Below are 22,364 nucleotides of genomic sequence, written 5' to 3'. Positions count from 1 at the left end.
GAGAGAGAGAGAGAAAGGAGAAAATATCATTTTTGGCGAATCCTAATTAGAGGATCGATCGTAAATTCGTTAGTTTGATAAATATGTACATTAATTAAAAGTTCGATATAATTGAGAGTGAGAGAGAGTGAGAGAGAGAGAGAGAGAGAAAGAAAATAGTTCGTGAGAATATTTTCAAAAGTGATTACATAGATATAGTCAATTTCAAATCGATGTTTAAATGAGTTGAAAAAATATTCAGCAAACAAGGTGGGCTCACCATTCTCGATGGATCGTTCAAATAATAGATGCTTTTATTTGCGTACAATACGATGCCGGTGGTACTATCAAATATTTGACTGATGTTCATTAACCGTATCGTGTAACGAGAGTAACATATGTCATGATTTTGTATACGGTTAGTGTTCGTTAGTAACGTATCACGAAAGTGCATGTTTTTCAATAAAACTCGACTTCAAAAAGTATTATTTATATATTTTAATATTTTTTTTTTTATATATATATATATATACAAATTGTATCGTAACTAGCGGATAGTTCTATGTGAAAAACGTGAAATATAATTGAAAATGTGAAATAAATTTAGTTCATACGAGTGGCCATTGTTTTTGAAATAAAACAAAAATTAAGCATGGAAATTTGTTACAAACGCGTGTACTCGATTCAGTTTTTAACACAACAGATTTTACCATCTTATTTTCGATTATTTCAAAGAGTATTTCTGTACTTTTTATTATGTTCAAAAATATTGTCAGTATTATACGACATCTCTTGTATTATCAATTTTTATTCTTATGTTTATAGAACAAGACTTTCATCTTCCAAGATTTTTAAGCTCACAATTGGTCGAGTATACGCGTACTCGACAAATTTTTTCTCAAAAGCATATAATTTTGCACGAACACAAAATATTATTCTACTTTTTTTTTCGTATTAATTTTTGATCTAGAATCATCTATATATGCTTGTTTGCATCACCAATTAAAGGGATACTCTTTTTATATATAATATTATTGAAAAGTTTAGTGGGAAGAAAAGTTAACATAGAAAAAATTGTTTTTCTCGATCAAACTGATTCTCACATCTTTTGATATGAGTTACAAAAATGAATAGAAAAAATTATTTTAGAAAATGTTCAAATAAGCTTACAAGTATATATACTTAACAACTTGTACACACAACTGTTACAATTTTATAAGAGTGAAAGGAACGAAATGTAAACGAAATAGATCGATCATTCGTTTTGTCAAGTGAATTTATTTAAAAAAAAAAAAAAAAAATAAAGAAAAAAGGAACGTCATAAGTTTATTCGTAGGTAAAATGGTGGAAGACAGACTTTCCTTAAAATACCGATAAAATGAAATCAATAATTATCTCGCTCTACTTATCGTCCTAACATTACAACGTTTTCCCATCAACGTACACATCATCTACACGATCTCATATTTTCATTTTCTTCTTCTTCTTTTTTTTTTCTACTTGACGAGGGCGTAAAAAAAGAAGAAAAAGAAAACGAACGAAGAAAGAAATATTCTTTCCTTTGGATATATATATATATAATTTTTTTTTCTTAAACTCTTAAACTAAAAAATATTACAATTGGGGTGGTGGTGGTGGTGGTGGGGGGGGGTGATTCGTTCATAAATAATGCAATGATTTTAAACGACGAAAGAAAGATACGAAAAATGGAATGTATGAAAAACCCTTTTGGTAATCTTTCAGGTAGAAAGTAATTGATTGTACTTGGACGACGCCATTTTGAGTTTTCTATTCCGTAAAGAAAGAGAAAGAGAAGGAAAAGGATATAAAACGCCTTCTACGATTTGCTCGAGCGAAGGAAAAAGACGGTAATAATTAATGAGACCGTGCTTAAAAGTCGGTGGAAGAAAGTTTCCGCGGGGAAAAAAAAAAAAAAACTTTCTTTTTCTCTGGAAAAAACTTCGAGAAAAACGTGAGCTGCATGAACTCTCAATGAGAAAAATGTGTGTGTGTGTGTGTGTGTGATATAAAATTCGGGATATAAAGAAAATTCTGTTTGCTTTCTTTCTTGGGTTTTTTTTTTCTTTTTGTTTTTTTTCTGTATTTTACTCTTCCATCTCTTTTTGTTTGTAACGAGGAAAAAAAAGAAATTATAAGATAAAAAAGGTTATAAAAATCAAAATAAAAGAAAAGGATAAAAATCAGATAAGTTGTTTTACTTAGCAAGTTGCGTTTTCAAAAATATATTTCATAGGTGCATAATTTTATCACGTTAATAATTAATCCTAATATTTCTTTTCTTTATTTCTTTTTTGTTTTTTTATTCCGAATACGTTGAATTCAATTCTAGGAAGAAGTTTAAATTTGAATGGTGTTATAATAACAATACATTAAACTAAATTATTCCTCAAAAGTTTTCTTTCTTCTATCGAAAATCATCTATTATTCTATATATACCCTGTGAATGAATAGATGGTATGCTAAAATCACTTCAATTTCCTCAAACAATTGTAATACCTGATATTCTCTTAAGGATTCTCATTAAAACGTTGTAACCATAAAGATCATTGTTTAATTTAGACGAGAACTTTATATTACTGACGATATTTTACAACCACACCGAGTTACAACTTGCAAAATTAATGCATCCCTTTTCGCTTTTATACATACTGGATATTATAGTTAAGATTATATTTCAGTTTTAGAGTTCTCTACGTTTTCGTTTTAACAACTTTGTCTTTAATAATAAACTAAGAATCATAAAATTAAAATCGAATTAAATTATTAATTTAAAAAAGGTATACTTCGTCGAGTGAAAGAAATAAAATTAGTGTTCAAAATTGAAGGTTACAAATGAATGTTAATATTTTACATAAAACAACACTGCACCTAACTCGGTCTTGAGAAGAAAATATTTTGCGTTCTTTTTTTTGTTTTTTTTTTTTTTTTCATTTTATTTGTTGTTCGATAAAAACAAACAAAAATGTAGAACTTGTATTAATGAAAGAAAATGTATGGAAATTGATGAAAAAGGGAAAAAAAAGTGAAGTAAATTGCATCTGCGATTAGAATTGTACGATAGTTCCGTTCGAATGTGGTTTTCATCGATAGAAACATTTTCTAAGAGTCATTCGATTGCTTTAAACGAACTCATGTTTTTTTCACAAAATCGACAAACGGCCATGGAACGGAATAGGAAGTGGACTACACAAAGGAAAATGAACAAACGGAACGCGAAGGCATATCGCCTTTAACTTCATTCTTTGTACAGTGCCAGCAGCAAATCGTACTCATATCCTATATACGTACGTATATGATGTGTATATATATATGTGTGTGTGTGTGTGTGTTGATAAAAAAAAAAAAGGAAAGGAAAAAAAAATTGCAAATAAAAAGGCAACTATCGTTATTTTCCAGCAATGAAAAAAGAAATATTATAAATGAAACAACCCCAGTGCGACTTATTATTTATTTTCCTTTTTAAATTTATCAAAGATCGATAATTAAAATCGACCAACTCGGATCAATTTTGCGGATTAATTGTTTCGAAAATTATTTTATTAAATAAACCGATAATTCCTTATAAAAAATATAATCACACTAGCGTGTAGATTGTACGCTTTTAAATCTGATAATAATTTAATAGAAAACAAAAAAAAGATATATATACACGGTGTTACGAGTTATATGAGATAAAAAGTAATTTTAGTCGATAGAAGAGGTTCATTTAAAAAATAATATTGGTCGTAATAGTAATAGTGGTGTTGTGTACTATTAGAAATGTGAGAATCAAAATCGATAAGGTAGAAAAATATTGAAGTGACATTCCGAAATTTCGTTTATCGTCATCGTATCCACGACAATTCGACAAATATCAAGTATACATTTTTATTCGAGATGTATTTTTTTTCTTTATCCTTTTTTTTTTTTCTATTTTAGTATCTCGTTGATTTTTTTGACTGGCGTTCGGGTAATTGGATAAATTGAAAAGGAACGATTTGACGTTGCATTGGTGGATAGATCAGGTATTGGGAAACTTTTTAGAAACGAAGTGCTATTTCAATAAAATATCTAAAAAAAAAAAAGAAAAAAATTTAAGGAGCCGCAATTATATATTAATATTCAATTTATTTTTTTTTAATTATTTAAAATGATTATCGCGAAATATACCATTTATTGTGACACATAATTAATATCAAAGTTTTGTGCAATTCGATTAGAATAAGTAATCAAATAATATCCAACTCGAAAGTGGTGTGTGGATAATTCCTTTCGAAAAGGAACAAATAAATTCGTTCGTATCAATTTGCCCTTAATCATACAAATGAATTAACAGTTAACCCTATATTCCATTTGTCTAGGTTTTCTATTTTCGAATGGAGAAACAATACTCGTAACTCGGCCGTGTTTAATTCGCTATTAAACAGAGGCGCGTGTTCTAATAGTGCTCGAAAACTTACGTATAATTAGATCTAATTGTTAGGATTAATTAATTAGTTCAATGTATAGGTAATCTAACCCACCATGATCTAAGATGTATAGTGATCGGTCAAAATTTATAACTCATTTCTAATAATACACAAATATTAAAAATTTAATAATCTATTTATAATAAATAAATATGATATATATATATATATATATATTAAAATATTAAAAAATAAATCTTAATAAAAAAAATTGCCTTTTTATTTATTAACCGAACGTAATATAACGCGGCCCCCATCTTATTTATTATTTATAACCAAGTAAGTAAAAGTGAAATGACAGCAAATTAGTTTACTCAGTTTGGTTATTCCTTCTCTCTCTCTCTTTCTCTCTTTCCCTTTTTCTTATTTTTTTTTTTCGGTCAATATTCCGAAATTAATCTTCATGGTAGTTACCTTTGGAATACCGAGCTTCTGTTAATAATTGAACAGGTTACGATAATGCTCGAGCCGGTAATATTTTATCCTTCTCATACTAACGTCCGAAAGAATTTATCGCGTCGGCTCAGAGAAATACGAGCGGCTTAACGAATGAATTTTGTAAACGAATAAATATTTCGCAAAGTGTCGGTGCATCGACGTTCATCTTTTAAAAAGAATCTCAATTTGTATCTTACAAGGTGATCGAGAAGGAGGAATAGGAGGGAAGAGGTGGTGGAAGTTGAAAGAAAAACGAAGAAGAAGAAGAAGAAGAAAAAAAATTGAGAAAAAACTTGGCCGAGTTCCTTATTATATGATCTATATAAACGATCTCTCTCTCTCTCTCTCTCTCTTTTAAAGTATAGATAGGTACAGTTACATATTTACCTACCTACTTCGAGTTACGTAGTGCATTTCATACATCGAGACTTTCAAGAAGGAACCTTCTCGTCCCAGTTTCTCGTTGGGGCCATTTTCGCGGTACTTAATTCTTACCCGTTAGAACAACCTTGAAACTCGTACTACTTTTAATACTCTATCTTTCTGTTATATACTAGCTCGTCGATAGTATACATTGTAGTAAGCCTATCAATATTTTCCAAGTTATGGAATAGAAATAAAAAGGTTACATCAAAAACGTCTTTATGAATTTTCTATCAAAATTTCTATGAAATTGTCATGAGATTTTCATAAATTATTATATTTTCAATCCATTTCGTTTATATGTACATATATGTGATATATTAAATTCCATGATTCACAGTATACTATATTATTTCTAAATTGAATTGCGACATTGTTTAGAAGTATTAACTAACATGCATTAAAATGCATTGATATGTATACATAAATGATATCAAATATTGATTGTTCGTTGCAACGACGAATTTAGATGAGGGCAACAGGGCCAATCACAAATTTTATAAATATCAAATAAATATCAAAATCAAGACTTAACGAAGTGTAAATGTATAGTGTTTTGAATATTATAAATAAATAAAAAAAAAGAAAAATGTATGTCTGCTTAAATAAAAAAGACGCTGAACTTTAGAGATTAAGGTAACATCTAATATTTTATAATGTATGGGTCTCATGTAATTCGTAATATAAAATATAACAATAAAATAAAATTTCCAGTTGCTGAAGAAGTCCCAATAAAGGGACGAAACGTCCAAATTATCAAAACGAAGTTCTATTTTTTTTGAATGTCCAAATTCCCTAAGATAACTTTTTATTAATAATTTTATTTTTGGGCGAGAGAAACACACAACTAATTTTATAAATATATTTTTTTACTGGATTTGATCAGAAGTAAATTATTATAAAAAAAAAAGAAATAAAAAATATTGCAATTGATAATAATAACGAAATCCTAGCTGAAATAATTAAGAGTAGTTTTTTTTTTTTTTTTCTATACACACTTAATACTGGCCGTGATTCATAAAAATATTACAGACACGCATTTTGAATATATATATATTTCCAAAAAGTGATTTGTTCGTGAATTAATAAAGGAATACCTTTCTTCCAAAATTTCTTCTACAATTTTCTTGACACACATATATATTTAATATGACATATATAAAGGATATGTGAAAGAATAGATAGGACACGTATCGCGTGACTCGAGTCTCTCGTCTTATTTCACTTCATATCTCTCATAGAGAGATTGTTCAATTTTGACTGGACGAGATACGTATACGTGATCACAAACCGAAAAGGTTGGTCTTCGCGATCGGCGGATTGCACAGGATGGTGAATTTTGTAGGACAATTTGGTAGCTCGGTTACTTCACGTACGAACTTTGGCTTCGGAATACCGAACAGATAAAAGGAACATATAGAGGATAGTCTAAAAGAAAGAGAGACAGAGAATTCAATCTGTATGAAGTTTCTTCTTGTGTAGTACCTTCATGATCCTGGATTGGTATCTGACGATATTTCGTCCTATCTCTTTTTCTTTTTAACATCCATTCACACCTTCGTTTCCCTTCTCTTCTGTATCTTTCTCTCTCTCTCTCTCTCTCTCTCTCTCTCTGTTTCTCTCTCCTTTTCCTTTTCGATAGTCGCACGTGCTAGGAATTTCATAAAGGATGGACAAAGGAAAGCCATTATGCTACACCTGAAACGACACAAACGTACTACACACAATCCTGTTGCATTTCACGTTCGATCTCTAGAAGCTTTGCTTTCATTGCTTCAAACCTGAACACGATTTTGTTCGATTCGGTTGAATAGAGTTCTACAAACTCTGTTCAAGGATTAACTCCTGTTAGTTTCTCTCTCTTTCCCTCTCTCTCTCTCTCGTTCTTGTTTTAACTATTGCTTTTAAGCAATAAATTAGTACAGTGTACATTGCACAGACAATTTACACATGAAAATGTCTATATCGATTTACAATACCAGAGAGAAAGAGAGAGAGAGAGAGAGAATATAATATACTGTAGTATTCACATTGTTTCGCAAATTTCGGTTAAGTTGATACAGTTTCGAAATTGTTTTGAGGTATGTATTACTAATCGTGTATATCCATCTCTCTATATATATAAGCTACTCGAACTGATTCGAAATACTAATTGTTTGTTAATGTATTATTACTCTAAAACATTCCTTCGAATTATAAACTAATTCTTTCATATTTTTGAATATTTTTTGAAATGAATAGTATTAACGCTGATGGAAAATTATGAAAATTTATAAATATGACAAAAATCAATATTTATTTATTTATCATTATTAAAATGAAATATTATTTTACATAAACAATATCTATATGAAAATGATTTTTATTAAAGTATCTTTTGCGATTTTTTTATCTTGATTTGTTACTCGTTGTTAGATACATTTTGTACTTTTATTAAGGTCTTTTAGTTAGGTCGTAAAGATATTGCTCGTAATACTAGATTTATCGATTTATTGTGCCAACAGAGATCGATATAGTTTCATCCTTTTAGGAAATAAAATATTGTTCGGTGATTTTTCTCATATGGCTTTTATCTTTGAGAAGGATTGTAAGAGCCTATGTAGGATTTAGATCTCACTGGTTGGGGGAGGGTGGAAGGGGCGTGGCCATTAATTGTATCCTGTCTCTGTTTGTTTATTTCTCTCTCATTCCCTCTTTTTCTTTTTTTCTGCTTGTTCCTGACAGTTCCCTCATTTTTCTTTTTTTTTCTCATTTTGCCCGTAATAAGCATTACCAATGTGAACAACACTTTTAAATGGAATTCATATACTCTCGCATTTGATAAATTACAAAAATTAATCGATATTAAAATTCTCCTTCAATCATTTTATTTGAAAATGTGTGTTCCATTTTGCAATTAGCACGTGATAATAATTTTGAAACTCTTTGTAAAATACAAACAATATAGTTAATTTATCTATATGAAATTTGTTAATATGATAATGTAATATAATATAATTATGTTGTTTTAAACGTGTACAGAGAGAGAGAGAGAGAGAGAGAGAGATGTGTGCAACAAGTGTCTCCCTTCGAGTTTTTCTATGAATAGGAAATGAAACACACAAAGAAATATCTAGAATGAACTTGGAAAAACATAGAAAAGTTACATTTCTTCTTTTTTTTTTTCTTTTCTTAACATTTTAATATCTTCTTTCTATTGTCTGTACACATTCATACGTGATTTTTATCTTCGTATATTTTATTAATCGTAAAAAAGTTATTATGCGAATGCGGTCAACTCTCTCTCTCTAAGAGAATAATTATTTTAGCTTTTGGTCATTACCAAGGCGAATAATTTTTCTTCAAAAGAGCTGCATTTTTCTATGCTCGTCTAGAAACAAAAAGAAAAAAGCAAAAAAAAGCGGATGGGAAGTCCGGTTTCCATTCTTTTTATCTCGACATTTTTATTTTTTTTTTATCTCGAAGCCACTCTTCTTTTTGTTCGTTTTATTGAAATGATTTACTGATACAATCGTTTCAAATTTACACGTACAATATTTTATAAATTGCAGATTTCAGATAAATTACAGTATGTTTTTATTTTAATACGTTTACATGAACGTCAAGTTATGGAACTAATGTTTCATTTAATTTTGTATGCTTTATGTTACAGAGAGCCACGGTGGAGAACACGAAAAACGATTATTAAATAACTTATTATCAAATTACAATACTTTGGAACGTCCAGTTGCCAATGAGAGTGAACCACTGGAAGTCAAGTTTGGGATTACGTTGCAGCAAATTATCGACGTGGTGAGTATCATTTTATAATATAATATTCAATTACGTTATTATTATTTAATCTTATCTATTCTGTTTATTTGATCAGTGTTTGCATGTTAAATAAATAATCAAGTTATTGTGAAATTATTTTTCTTTTTACAATATGTATGTATGTTTTAAACGTTGATATATTCTACTTGTCATATTTTTATTTATTTTCTACATTTGTCTAATTTCTAACAAAACATAGATGAAATCAGATCAACGATCACACTCTGTAAAAATTAATTTCAAATTCAGTATCTATTTCTTCGTAAGATAAGCTTCAATGTGTTAAGTAGATAAAAAAAAAAGATTGCATAAGAATTACACATTTTATTATTACAAATTACTGTTATTATAACTAAAAAAAATCAATTATATTACGTAGTATAACATTTTGTTATAAAATATTAATTATATACATTAAAATACTAATAACTTAACACAAAAATTAGACAATGTTTGCTTTATCATAAAATATATAAATTCGCGTAAAGAAAGAGATAGAAAGTAAAAAATAAATTCGATTAATTTCAATAAAAAGATAATTCTTTAAGAGAAAAAGAAAATAACAGTCTCTCTCTCTCTCTCTCTCTCACTTTCTACGATATAACATCGACAGCCATTACCATTTCTATCGACATTAAAATGCACAATACTACGAGTGCCATATATCCATCGGCCGATGAAAGTTTGTTGTGAAAGCTTTCTATTATGCCTCTCGTCTCCTTTGTAACATATATAGAGGTTAGTTGAACCGTATATGGATAAAGAGAGAGAGAGAGAGAGTGAGAAAGAGTTTAGAGTGCTCTCATTGTCAGTTCGATCTCCTTTTCCCCCCTGTTCGTTTTGACGCGTTCTTTCTAACGTTATGTCGCACGTTCTGACTTTTCTCCATTAACGATAATAACATTCGATGTCAATGAATGTGTCCGTGAAACTTGATATCGTAACAACATCGATTATGGGGCTTCGTTATACCTACTCAATGTGTGATCCTTCGTTTAATATCCCAGTTAGATGTTGTCAATCTCGTCATAGAAATGCGTATGTATTTCTCATTTTTTCTTTTTTTCCTTCTCTCTCTCTCTCTCTCTTTGTTTTCTTCCAACTCGTCTCGTTATCAACGAAAATGATAAGAATTCAAAGAAATATATTTACAGTATTGTGAATTAATTAATTATTGTTAGTTCATTATATCATATTTTTTATGTTTTTTTTTTTAAATAATATTATACAAAGATAGGATATTTTTTCAATCTATTTCTAAAAAGAAAAAAAAACAAAATCGAAAATGAACGATAAGAAGAAAGCCCAATGAAATGTATGTACGTGTGTGTGTGTGTGTGTGTCTGTGTTTTATTTTTGTGAACATCCATACGGTATGGAAAATAATTGCAATTTTGTTCTCTTTTGTTTTTGTTTTTTTTTTTTTTTTTAATCGAAGGCTCGGAAGGAAAAAAAAATAATCTTTTCATCCTGGGGGTATTTTAATGTGGCGTTTTAATTGCGACGTAATATCGCGAAAAAAAACAAATTATACGAGTTAACGTTGTTAGCCTTAATGAACGAATATTATGTTTATCGGTTAGGTTGTTCGAACCGTGATATTAATTATTGTTGATAATAACGTTTTCTTAGATTTCGTTGCGTTAGAAATTTATTGTTCCCATTATGTGGAAAAATCAATATTTATGATTTTAATTAATCAGTTTCTTTGTTAGAGAATAATATTATGTTTGATAATAGAATGCAACGTAGATTAATGCACAAACACACACACACACACTTAGATATTTATATACACATATGCATGAATATGTAATGTTTCTTTGTAATTTTGAAGCTTAGTTGAGGAAAAATGACGTTCATGAATTCTCTTTCATTCATTTTTGCGAGTTCACAATAGGTCCTCTTATTATTTCATATTCCCTGATGTCTTGTACGTCTTTCAGTGTATTGCTCGGTTTTCAAGTTTTAAAAAGTTAGTAAGAGAAAATGTCATAGGAAATATTTTCAGTCATAATAGATCTACTTTTGTATTATAGTCTTAAGTATATTTTTCCTGGTCTTATCTTATAAAAAAAAGAAGAAGAAAAAAAAAAAAGAAAGAAAAAAGTACGTTATAATACTTTACATTTCTTTTATCCATACTTTGATTTTTCTATCTCCCTTTCTTCCCTCATCTTTTATTTCTTGTTTTCATTCATTCTTTTTTGATATTTGTTTTTTTTTTTTATATCTACTTACAAGAGTGTTTCGAGTTTTGTGGTGTGTTATATTACATAAATGAAGAACGAGAAAGACTGAAAAGGAAAAAAAGAAAAGTAAAGAAACGGATAAAATGTTTTTGTCTTTATAAAAGTTTTGACTTTCCTTCTTGTCCCCGAGAAAAATATGTTTAACTTTGTTTAGTTATATACGAAATACGTGCATTATCTTTCTATTTCTTTTCTAAAATCAGAAAATACCATTACCTGATATGTTTCCGGATAATCAATTTAATCTCATCTAATAATTCTTTCTTTCTTTTTTATTTATTATTTTTCAAGAAATATAAATATATAAAATCGGGTACACTGGATTTATAAAAGTACAAGATAAAAAGAATGTCATTAAAAACGTGTCGTTCGTTATTTTTGATCAAGCATTTTTCTAATTGTTCGCACACATTAATCGAAACGTCAAATCGTGTCAGTGGGGTTTAAATAAAAAAAAAAAATCCGCAATTTCGACGGGTTTTTCTTGTAAAAAAATAATTGTTAACCTTTTTTTTACTTTTATTCCGTGCCCACCGCAAGACTTTTTTGTACTTCAATTCTTCGTTTGTGAGAATGAAATAAAAGAGATTCGAATCATTAACGACAAAAGGTTAAATTACCCGTTACAAGGTACTTTCAAATGTATTATACACACATACACATATATATATATTTTTGTAGACATTTTCTCTTGGTGCACGTATTAACGTATAAGTAGAAGCTCAGATGAATTTCCTTTTCCCGTGTGTTTGCACGTCTTGCGGTTTTATTCGGGTTCCATGTTTCACCTTAAACGTATGTTTAATTATCGAGGATATTACGTCAGTAGAGAAGCCTCAGACAAAATGAAATACACCTTTGTACGAAGAGAAATCCAGAAAAAAAAATCCGTGTTAATTTCCACACTATTTGACACTATTCACCGTTCCTTTTTCGAAATATTTTTTTGTTTTTGTTTCCCTCTCCCTCCCCAAAAGAAATTGTCTTAAAAGAATGGCGACCGATTTTACGCTCGTTAAAAAGAAAAAAAAAAACATTTATTGGTTAATGAATTTTTAACGAATTAATGAAATATTTTGTTATTTATGAACATGAACGATTTTCCCAATTTTATTTTACTTATTTAGCATGTATTTGGAAAAATGTTTTGTTACGATGTTTTAAATAAATATTTATATTTTTGGAATAATGTATGGATATATATATATATATATATGTATATATATATATATATGTTACCGTCATAGCCGGAAATCCGCCATTGTTAGTAATTGTTTGGCATTCTCATCAATGCAAAGAGCATTCCGATGAAGTCGGAAACAGAAGAATTCTTACAGTTTTTCCTAAGCATTCAACATAGTACTTTGATATTCAATAGAATATCAAATTACTATTTAAACAACGTTGAAAAGAATACATTCTCGGGCACAGACATACACAGCCATACGCAACCCTTCCCCCCCAAAAACTTTTCAAAGAAATATCAGAGATTGCAATGCTATAAATTGTACAATTTTGCTATTTCTTTGAAAAGTTTTGATAAATATTTTTTATACTAAAAGTGAATAGATTTTAATAAAACTTACATTAAATTAAAATACACTCTTTTGTCTACGCGTAGAACACCATATCGAGTTATAAATTTAGCATGTAAAGTTCAGAAAATGTCAGAGAATGCAATGCTGTAAATTGTGAATCTTTGCAATTTCTTTGAAAAGTTTTGATAAGTATTTTTTATACTAAAAGTGAATAGATTTTAATGAAACTTATATTAAATTAAAGTATATATATATGTGGGCTTTTCATTTATTTTATAAAATACTGACTACAATTATATTGAAAAAGTATTGTGCAAATAAATGGAAGTGTGTATTTATTTTATCGCATATTATAATTACGTATATACATTTCCGATGATAGTCGAAAACGTGATCTCAGATTTTATCATAGTATTATAAAAACGTTCGTATGACATTATATTATTTAAAAAGACTTAAAAAGAGATTCATTCGCAGAAGGGAAATTATACAGATATTTGGTTAGTGATAGAAGGAGAGAGAGAGAGAGAGAGAGATACGAAAAACTTTACGTTAGAGATAAAAAAAAAAAAATAATCCCAGAGATATATTCAGCTGCATTGGCAATTCGAATCATGTTTTAAAGGGACGATAAAAAGTTGATATTTTATCCGTAAGCGTCGATATTCATATATGCACGTACCTGAACAAACGGAAAATGGTTGAAAAATATTTTTATAATACGATGAAAAAAAAAAAAGAGGGAACGAATAGAGAGAGCTGTTTTTAAACAAAACAAAAAAAAGAACGAGAAAATAAATGTTATCCGTATGATTTCAGATTTGGAAATTAAATAAGTCTGTTTAGAACGGTGATGCATTTTTTTTTTTCAGATGACTTGTGAACTATCTTATATATTGTCTTTAAAAATATAAATCTATTTCTAATTATAATTATAATGATACTTATATAATTAATTATACAAATATATGATATATTTATTTTTCTTCTTTCTTAAGACAAAATTAATATTATCAGATATTATAAATATTATTATTATTATTATTATTCATAGAAAACGTCGTGGAATTAACAAAAAGATAAAAAGAGATGAAGAGTAAGTGAAGAATCATGTTGATTATCGTACAAAGTTATTATATTTGCGCGTGCCAACGAATACAACGGTACATTGTTCTATCGCGTGGATCATTTCACGATTTTGTTCATTTAACGAATAAATATTTTCTCGTAGTGTCTTCTTGCATTCTCTCATTGTACATTCTCATGCATACGCATACGAGCTTGCGTTTCTATATTATCATCAAACACGCAATATGTGTCTTTTCATTGATATGATTGGTAGATATGTACATTGTACCTATACCTATGTACAATATTTGCATGTATTTGTTTGTGTATCGTACATTCTCTTTCTTTTATTATTCCTCCTATCTTTTATAATTTCGTTTGGAAAATGTATATACGCTCATTTACATAATATTTATGTAGTATACGCGTATTAAATGTGTGTGCATGTTTATATCCAAGTACTGTTCGATCAAATTTCAGATAATCTCTCGATGAAAGCACGTTTATTGCTACGTTCATGCTTATGCATATACATTGGACGTGTGTTTCATATGTGTGTGTGTGTTTGTTGAATGTCATCGATATACATAAAGAATATAATTCAATTATTACTTTTTTTAATAATTTAAATAGATATCGGGGTAGATTTCAGTATGCTTGACATTGAATTAATTGAAATGAATTAAAATATTTCATTTTTTGAGAGAAGCAAGAAATTTGTATAACTAATTTAAAATATTGCAATTTAGTTCGACGTTTTAAATGTGTTATTATGCGTATATATTAAAGTATTAATCCTATCATTTAAATCTTGTTTCCATCTCTGACTCGTTTTTATTCTTTTTTTCATGTTCATAGGATTATAGAAAATATACATTTATGTATGTCACATAATATCGAAGCATGTTTTAGGACATCATATTATTATTATCTTGTATCAGGCTGTATAATATTTATTATATCTTTTATTTAAAGCGATATAATATATTAAAATGTAAACAAATTGTTTAATAAAAAAAGAATTACAAAAGAATTATTTCCAAAAAATGTTATATAACAAATTTGTATAATCACAAATCGTATCAACGTTTACTAACGAATTTCATTTGATTTTCTGTTACAGGATGAAAAAAATCAGATATTAACAACGAACGCATGGTTAAAGCTGGTAAGTGTCAATCCGAAACAAAACATTCATTACACTTTTAATATCCCCTTATTTTCTTTTATCATTTTGAAATATTTGAATAATCATAATGTTGTATTTTGTATTATATCAATTTATCTCTCGTATCTAGTAGAAAGGATTTAATCGACGATATCGACATTGATCGATTTATCGTTTCTTATATATGTGTATTCAATGATAAAGAAAATAAAAATGTCGGGTAGGACGAGCGGGCGGTCGTGGGGTGGGGGGGGCGAGGGTGGCTGAAGAAGAAATTTCTCGATAACAAACACGTACCTTTCTTTTTTTTCTTTTTCTATTTTATCTTTTACCGTCTAGCCAATATTTTGTAATAGAAACTTTCGAATCGGGAAAGAATGAAGAAAAGTATCTACACATACACGTATACGTATCACTCGTAACATTCTCCTAGGTACTAGAAAATTCGCGTACAAGATGAACTAAAAAAAAAAAAAAAAGAAAAAGAACATATGTGTCTATCGATTTAAAAATACATGGATCATCGATCATATACTGGACGGTACAAGTTTTCTTACATTTTTTTTTTTTTTCGTTTTCCTTTCCTTCTCCTCCTTCTTCTTCTTTCACCATTCATTTTACCATCGAACCCATCGAGATAACTTGAGAATGTAGTTTCGTCGTCATCTAAAGTCACTTTAGAAGCGATATATATTTGCATGAATCAACTAGGATAATAGTTTGTACATAGATAATATACGTGTACATAGTCATCTATGTATACATTCATACATAAATGAATGAAGAAGATTAAGAAGAAGAAGAACGAAGAACGAAGAGAGTTCTTATCTCTTAGCGAATTTCCATAAAGTAAAGAAAATACGCAGGAAGAAAAAAGAAAAAAAAATAAACAAAAAATAGATGTTAAAATAAAAACTTAGTTACGCGATGCAAGATATAACAAATTATTAAATATTTATTAGAAAACATGTGTGTGTGTGTGTGACCGATAAAACAATCCTTTTCTCTTACCCCCCCCCCTCCCCTCCCTTCCCAACCTCCAACCCTTATTCTTCTTATTCTATTCTCTCTCTTTCTTTCTTTCGTTTTTTTTTTTTTTTTCGTTTTCTGTTAACACTTAAAGTTTTTTTTTTTATCTTAGTCCGTATTTTAAAGTAACCGAATGTGCGTACTCGTAGTTCCCACGAGAGACAAGGAATATAAAATGTTAAATCCATTATCGGTAATTGGGTTTTCCGTTTGCGCGAAAGAAAGACGGGATGAATAAAAAAAAAAATAAAAAATAAAAAGGGGGGAAAGACAAAAGGAAAGGATGATAGAAAGAGAGAGAGGGAGAGAGAGAGAGAAATGAAAGAGAAAGAGAAAAGCCGAGTTCGCTCGCGGGAAATCAATATCAGATATCGGTATTTCCATTTCCGTTCTGGGTTCGTTCTAATATCGGGGATAAAATATGCATCCGACGTACAGTTATCCTTGCGGAAAATGCTATCGTTGGAGGTGCCTCAAGAGAAGGTGAGAAGAGAAGAAAGAGCAAAAACAGAGTAAGAGTGAGAGAGAGAGAGAGAGAGAGAGAGAGTGATACGTTAAAAAACGAGTAAAGAAAACACGAATTGTATTTTTCGAACTGCAAGTATCCGGTAAAAGACTACATTCCGTAAAGTTACACATACCTATATAACTCTGTGTATAAGTGTATGACTATGTGTGGTATGTATTATCTGTGCGTGGACGAGTGCATTTCGATTGATAACGAAAGAAATCGATATTTGAATTATTTTTCACAATTTGCTGCTTCGCGGTTATGTTCGATTGTTTTTCGACGAACTATAGCATTTATTAAATGAAAATTTTGACATTTTTTGTGTACATTTTAACATATTGTTAATGACGATTTCAAAAAAAAAAAAACAAACAAATCTAAAAAGATTGAATCGCTGATTTTTCTCGGTTATCGATTAATCGTAAAATTATGATTGTATATTATTACGCGTTTTTTCTTTTTTTTTTTTTTAATTTTGTTTTATTATATAATATATAATAATATCGTGTGTCTCGTGTCGAGACGATGATGATTCGGAAAAAAAAATTTCTTTGAAAAGATAAATTATTCATAAATTGTCGGAGTTATATATCAAATAATTCGTAAAAGTTTTCCCTTTATCTTATCTTGAAAAAGACGAGAGAGAGAGAGAGAGAGAGAGAGGGAAAAGAGTTAGAGAATAAGGAAACGAAGCGAATAAAAGAATAAGATAAAAAGAAGAGAAAAAAATATATGAAGGGAAGAAAAAGTCGTGTTAATTAAGACGTACAAAACTATTTCGTCTAATCGATCGATATGATATTAAAATAGTTAAAAGGCGTGATTAAATCTTACCGAAGAAAAAAGTAAGTAAGAAAGAAAGAAAGAAAAAGAAGAATAAAAGGGGAGATAGGCTTTCGTCTTTAGAAAGAAATTCTATCGGGTAGAAAAAATGAAATTAAAAATAAAGGCTTTGAAGATCGATTTTTTTTCTCACTCTTTCTTTTTCCTTTTTTCTTTTTTTCTTCTTTGGATATATATATATATATATAAACTTCGAAATCGAGTTAATTCGTATGCATTCGCTAGAAACCAACGGTCCGAATATTTTTGTGAGACATCTCATTTTCATTGAAATTAAATTCGGTAGAGGATAGAAAAGAAAGAAAAGAAAAAAAAACAAAAAAATAAATGGAAGAAGAATAAAAAGGGAAAAAGAAAGAACCAAGGTGATAGCGGTTATCCAGAGTTTCGAGACGTTGTAAGGTACATTAACAAAAGTTTAAATTAGAACTTTATTTTATGTGGGTTAGAGAAAAGTGCTAACATTTTAACTTGATTATCGTGTTATACGAGTATATGGTATCGTACTACCTACGCTTTACGAAGGAAATTTGTACGAACACTTACACTTATCCGCTTATATTCTTTGTTTTCCTCTCCAATTTTCATCATCTTCCTTTCTTMCCCCGCCCCGCCCCGCCCCTATGGTTTTCTTTCTTTCTTTTTGTTTTGTTTTATATATTTATTTTCATTTCAAGCCTCTACTCTATCCCACCTACAACATTTTGTTTTAGGATCTCCCAAAGGTATGATAAAAAGAAAAAAAAAAGAATCTTTTTCATAATATACATCTAAAGTAAATTTCTTATCGCAAAGTAAATTGTCTTTATCCATATCCTCTTCCAATTTGTCTTATTCTACGTAAAAACCTTTCTCTCGTTCTTCGTCTCAAATTTCATCAATCTTCGTCCCATTCTCAATCACGCCACCCCCAGCACCCCTCTCCAGCACCATTTTCGAGTTGTTCCAAGTGCCAACGACGAAGTAAAGGAAAAAGTTGGCAAAGGGATGACCCTTCTCTTTTCTTCTTCTTCTTCTTATTTTCTTTCTTTCTCTCTTTGTGTATTTCTCTCCTGTTGACTTTTTTTTTTAAACAAGTCGATTGAAAAATAAAAGGACAAAAGTTAAAGATACGACACGTCGTGGAATTAATCAGTTTATAGCTTTCCCTTTCTAGTAAATCCAATTTCTAACGATGCGTTTGCTTTTAAAGAAATTCGTTTCTAGCCTAAAATCAATTATTATCAAGCATAGTCTAGGAAACGTTTACTATTACTAGTACCGTATTCAATCAAGAAACCTCGTTCTTCCTTATAACAATCGTTTCCAACGAAATCGAAATAATAGGATTTCTATCTCTCTCTCTCTCTTCTTTTTCTTTGGATGCGTCTTGCACAAAAACCATCCCCAATTGAACAAAAGATTCGCATTCGTCACTGACTCTCAAAGCATTGTTTCCTTTCTACCACCATTCGATTTTAAACGAATCAATTTCTAGTTCGTATAACACATTATGTTCATCATTCAATTTTCTTTGTTTTCTTTTTTGTTCTTTTCTTTATTTTAAGATAACTTTCTTTCTAATATAGAATACTCGTTAAACGTAAAAATATATATTTTGATAATGAAATTTGTTCGAATAGAATTAAACAATGTTCGTAATAGGTTTTTTATTTTTAGGTTTGTATCAATTTAAAGTGTTCGTAAAAGAAATGACGAGTTAAAAAAATGTCGTACGCGTTAAAAAAAAAAGTAAATTATGTCAAACGCAATATTACACGTTTATCCTTTCGATGAAAAGAATTAAACGACAAAAAAACAATTCAAATGACGATCCATCCGATTGTTTGTTTTTTTTGTTTTAAAAACAAGTCGAAAAATTTGACGTAATATTTTAAAAATCATATTTTTTTAAATTCTTCGCGAAGATAATATTAACACAGTGTTACGTATTATACATTAATTAATTAATTACATACTTACTTACTCGTGTGCGTGCATCAATGGGACACGGGTTTTCAAAATAAAATGAAAATAATTCGTAGAATTGGATGTAAGTCGAAAAAATAATCGAATAACTAACTACGATATTTCGTGGAGTGAAGTGGAAGGGTAAAGAAAATATGGGAGGAAAGATTATTAGTAGAAGGAAGTATCGTGTAGCTTCTAGAAGGGCTAATCAAAACTTCGAAATGCATTAAGGTAGATGGAATTTTGAAACAGCTCTCGTAAAGGGCTACGTTATACTTCCTTGTTCTCTCGACCATCCTTCCTATCCTTCTCGTCGTTTACGTTACAACGATGCAATTTAAAGTAGTTAGTTATGTTGGTGTAATCGTTGCTGTTGCTGTTCCAACTGCAACTGGCTGCATCAGCTTTTCCACGTCTTTTGCGAATTAGATTTTTGACACGAATGACCGAACATTTTCGTGTATTCCTCATGGGTGTGAACGCATCTCTCTTAAATTGAAATTGAAATGTTCTTTCTCTCTCTCTCTCTCTCTCACACACACACACACACACACACACTTTCGTATCTCTTATTCCGTGAGCTGGCAACTAGTTGCGGAAGTTTTGGTGGTACCTGTTGAACTGCCTGTAATTTATCCACCGAAAAGAGGAAGAGAGAGAGAGAGAGAAATAAAGAAGAAAGGAAGAAAGAAAGAAAGAAAGAAAGAAAGAGGGTTACTGAATGTACCAGCAGTTTATTTCTGTTCTTTACTGTCAAAAGTAATGGAAAGTATTCGTTTAAATGTGCCTAGGATTCCGTATTTCTTCTTGCTTAGCTATGCTAGAATTATGATTAGTCAATATTCAAACGATTACATTCGGGTTCTTTTCCTAAAAGCTACAATTACTGTCATCTATTCTATCTATAAAAAAACAAAAAAAACCGGACAAATTAATACGAATATTAAGATTAATAAATAAAATAATTGTCGAATCTAAATCGATTAATATTTTGCAATAGAATTGTTATTTGATGATTTAAGTTCAATAAGAATTCTTAATAACTCATCTATTCTCTCTTTAACATTGAACGTATATTCTCTTGGGATGATATTAACTCTGGCTAATTATCCAAAAGTTTCACTTTGGCCATTATCATCATCATCATCATCATTATACAAAGTACCACCAAGACAACGCGTAGGTTGTGTAGAAAATTGAACATGTCGAATGGTTGCGTGCTAACTCGACGCGGGACGGGTTAATATTATCAAAATAATTCTACCGGGGAGTCTTGAAACTGTTAGAGTGAAAGAGAAAGAGGGGTTGCGAGAGGAGAGAAGAGTGAGAAAGAGGTAGTCACAAATTGAGAAATTGGTTGCTGATGCTTTGCATCTTGTCTACAAAGTGAAATAGAAGATGAAAAGGAAAGAGAGAGAGAGAGAGAGAGAGAGAGAGCATCATCCACACAACGTCATATCGAATATACCTAAGGGGGAAGGTTTGTAACATGTCAGCCCTGTGTCGGCACAACCTTGCTAGCTTTACGCCCTAAATGTATATGGCGAAGTCAAGGACGTTGTCGTAACAACTTGCATTTCTATTCGAGTAGTACAATCTACCACATACTAGTGTTGCCATTTTATGTTAGATCTGTCGACGTCTATGTTTCTCTTCGATAATTGATATGTGTAACATTATTAAAAATATCATTTCATTCAATTATATGCTTTGTCGTTTGCTTATATATATAAAAAAGAAAAAAAGTATTTCAAAATAAAATTCTATTCGAATCTTTTATATAAAGTCTTATTCGAAATATTAAATATAATATTTAGAAAAAAATGTTTTGGAAAGTCTTCGTCAATTTTAATAATTAAATTAGATGTTTGAGTTGTTTGTATAAAACATAAAAAAAGAAAAGAAACAACAATAAATGAAATAATTAAATTTACTTCAACTTTTTCTAATCTTATATTAACACGTTTAGGATGCTGTGTAGAAGATGACCGATCACTATATGAATTATGGTTTAATTGTTTTAAATTCGTGATTTTAAATACGTACATTGTTTAACTAGTAATTTTTAATAGAACTGTTATATAAATTTTGTTTCAATCTGTATACGTTTATTAAATACATGCTTAAAAATACGTGTGTCTTGTTGCAGGAGTTTGCGTGTATATTTCTTTTTTTTTTTTTTTTTCTTTTTGAAGAAAATAAAAATAGAAAAATACGAAGAATAAAAAGAGTTTGCTAATAGCGTTCACTCGAAGCATTGAGAGCATTCTGATTTTATTTTCAATTTACTTTGTTTGACGTTCAACGTTTAATAAAATAGAAAAAGTCCTTTTTTCCGAAAATCGATAATGTTAATAAACAAAATTGTGTGTTCTTCGTATTTGAAAGCTTATGTACCTTGTATTTTTCGCAAATGCATTCTCGCGAGAAGCAAGCAAGGTGAATCAACTAGATGAGAGAGAGAGAGAAAGAGAGAGAAAAAAAAAAGGAAACGATAGGATCGATGTCCACTTTTGAAATTGAAATTTCACATTCGTTCAACGGACTGTCAGTTTCGATCTTTTCCTCTCTCTTTTTTCCCCCTTTCTTTTATCATTAACTCTCTCTTTCATTTCAGTTTCCATTTCGATCGTGGTGCATAGATTTTACGTTGAATTATCATCAAAAAGGGAGTATGTATACAATTTTCGGTTGTTAATTTAAAGAAAAACAAATATTTTTACTGGAATCTTATTTAATCCTTTTTATTAAATATTATTATCTTTTAAAAAATATCTTAGATGTTAAGAAAAATAAAATTAGATGTTTTCCCCTCGTAGTTGTTCGCATAAAATAATAATATGTTAAAGTAGAGAAAAATAAAAAATTATTCAAAATAAATTT

The 22,364-nt window shown here is 29.5% G+C and overlaps 1 protein-coding gene across 7 annotated transcripts in view; it reads left to right on the top strand.

Annotated features, from left to right (window-relative positions):
* Positions 1-22,364, top strand: part of LOC106793531 (neuronal acetylcholine receptor subunit alpha-7) — a 250,571-nt gene that overhangs the window by 75,455 nt on the left and 152,752 nt on the right. For all 7 annotated transcript variants that reach the window (XM_014760536.1, XM_014760540.1, XM_014760535.1 and 4 more), the window contains exons 3-4: positions 8,962-9,101; positions 15,104-15,148. In XM_014760536.1, coding sequence (XP_014616022.1) covers positions 8,962-9,101; positions 15,104-15,148 — 185 coding nt within the window. The remainder of the gene's footprint in view (positions 1-8,961; positions 9,102-15,103; positions 15,149-22,364) is intronic.

The sequence above is a fragment of the Polistes canadensis genome, unplaced genomic scaffold (genome assembly GCF_001313835.1).
Source record: "Polistes canadensis isolate GaletaPanama2010 unplaced genomic scaffold, ASM131383v1 scaffold_15, whole genome shotgun sequence".
NCBI classification, from domain to species: domain Eukaryota; kingdom Metazoa; phylum Arthropoda; class Insecta; order Hymenoptera; family Vespidae; genus Polistes; species Polistes canadensis.
Note: the sequence above shows the minus strand (reverse complement) of the source record. Positions and strands in the feature narration are given on the sequence as shown.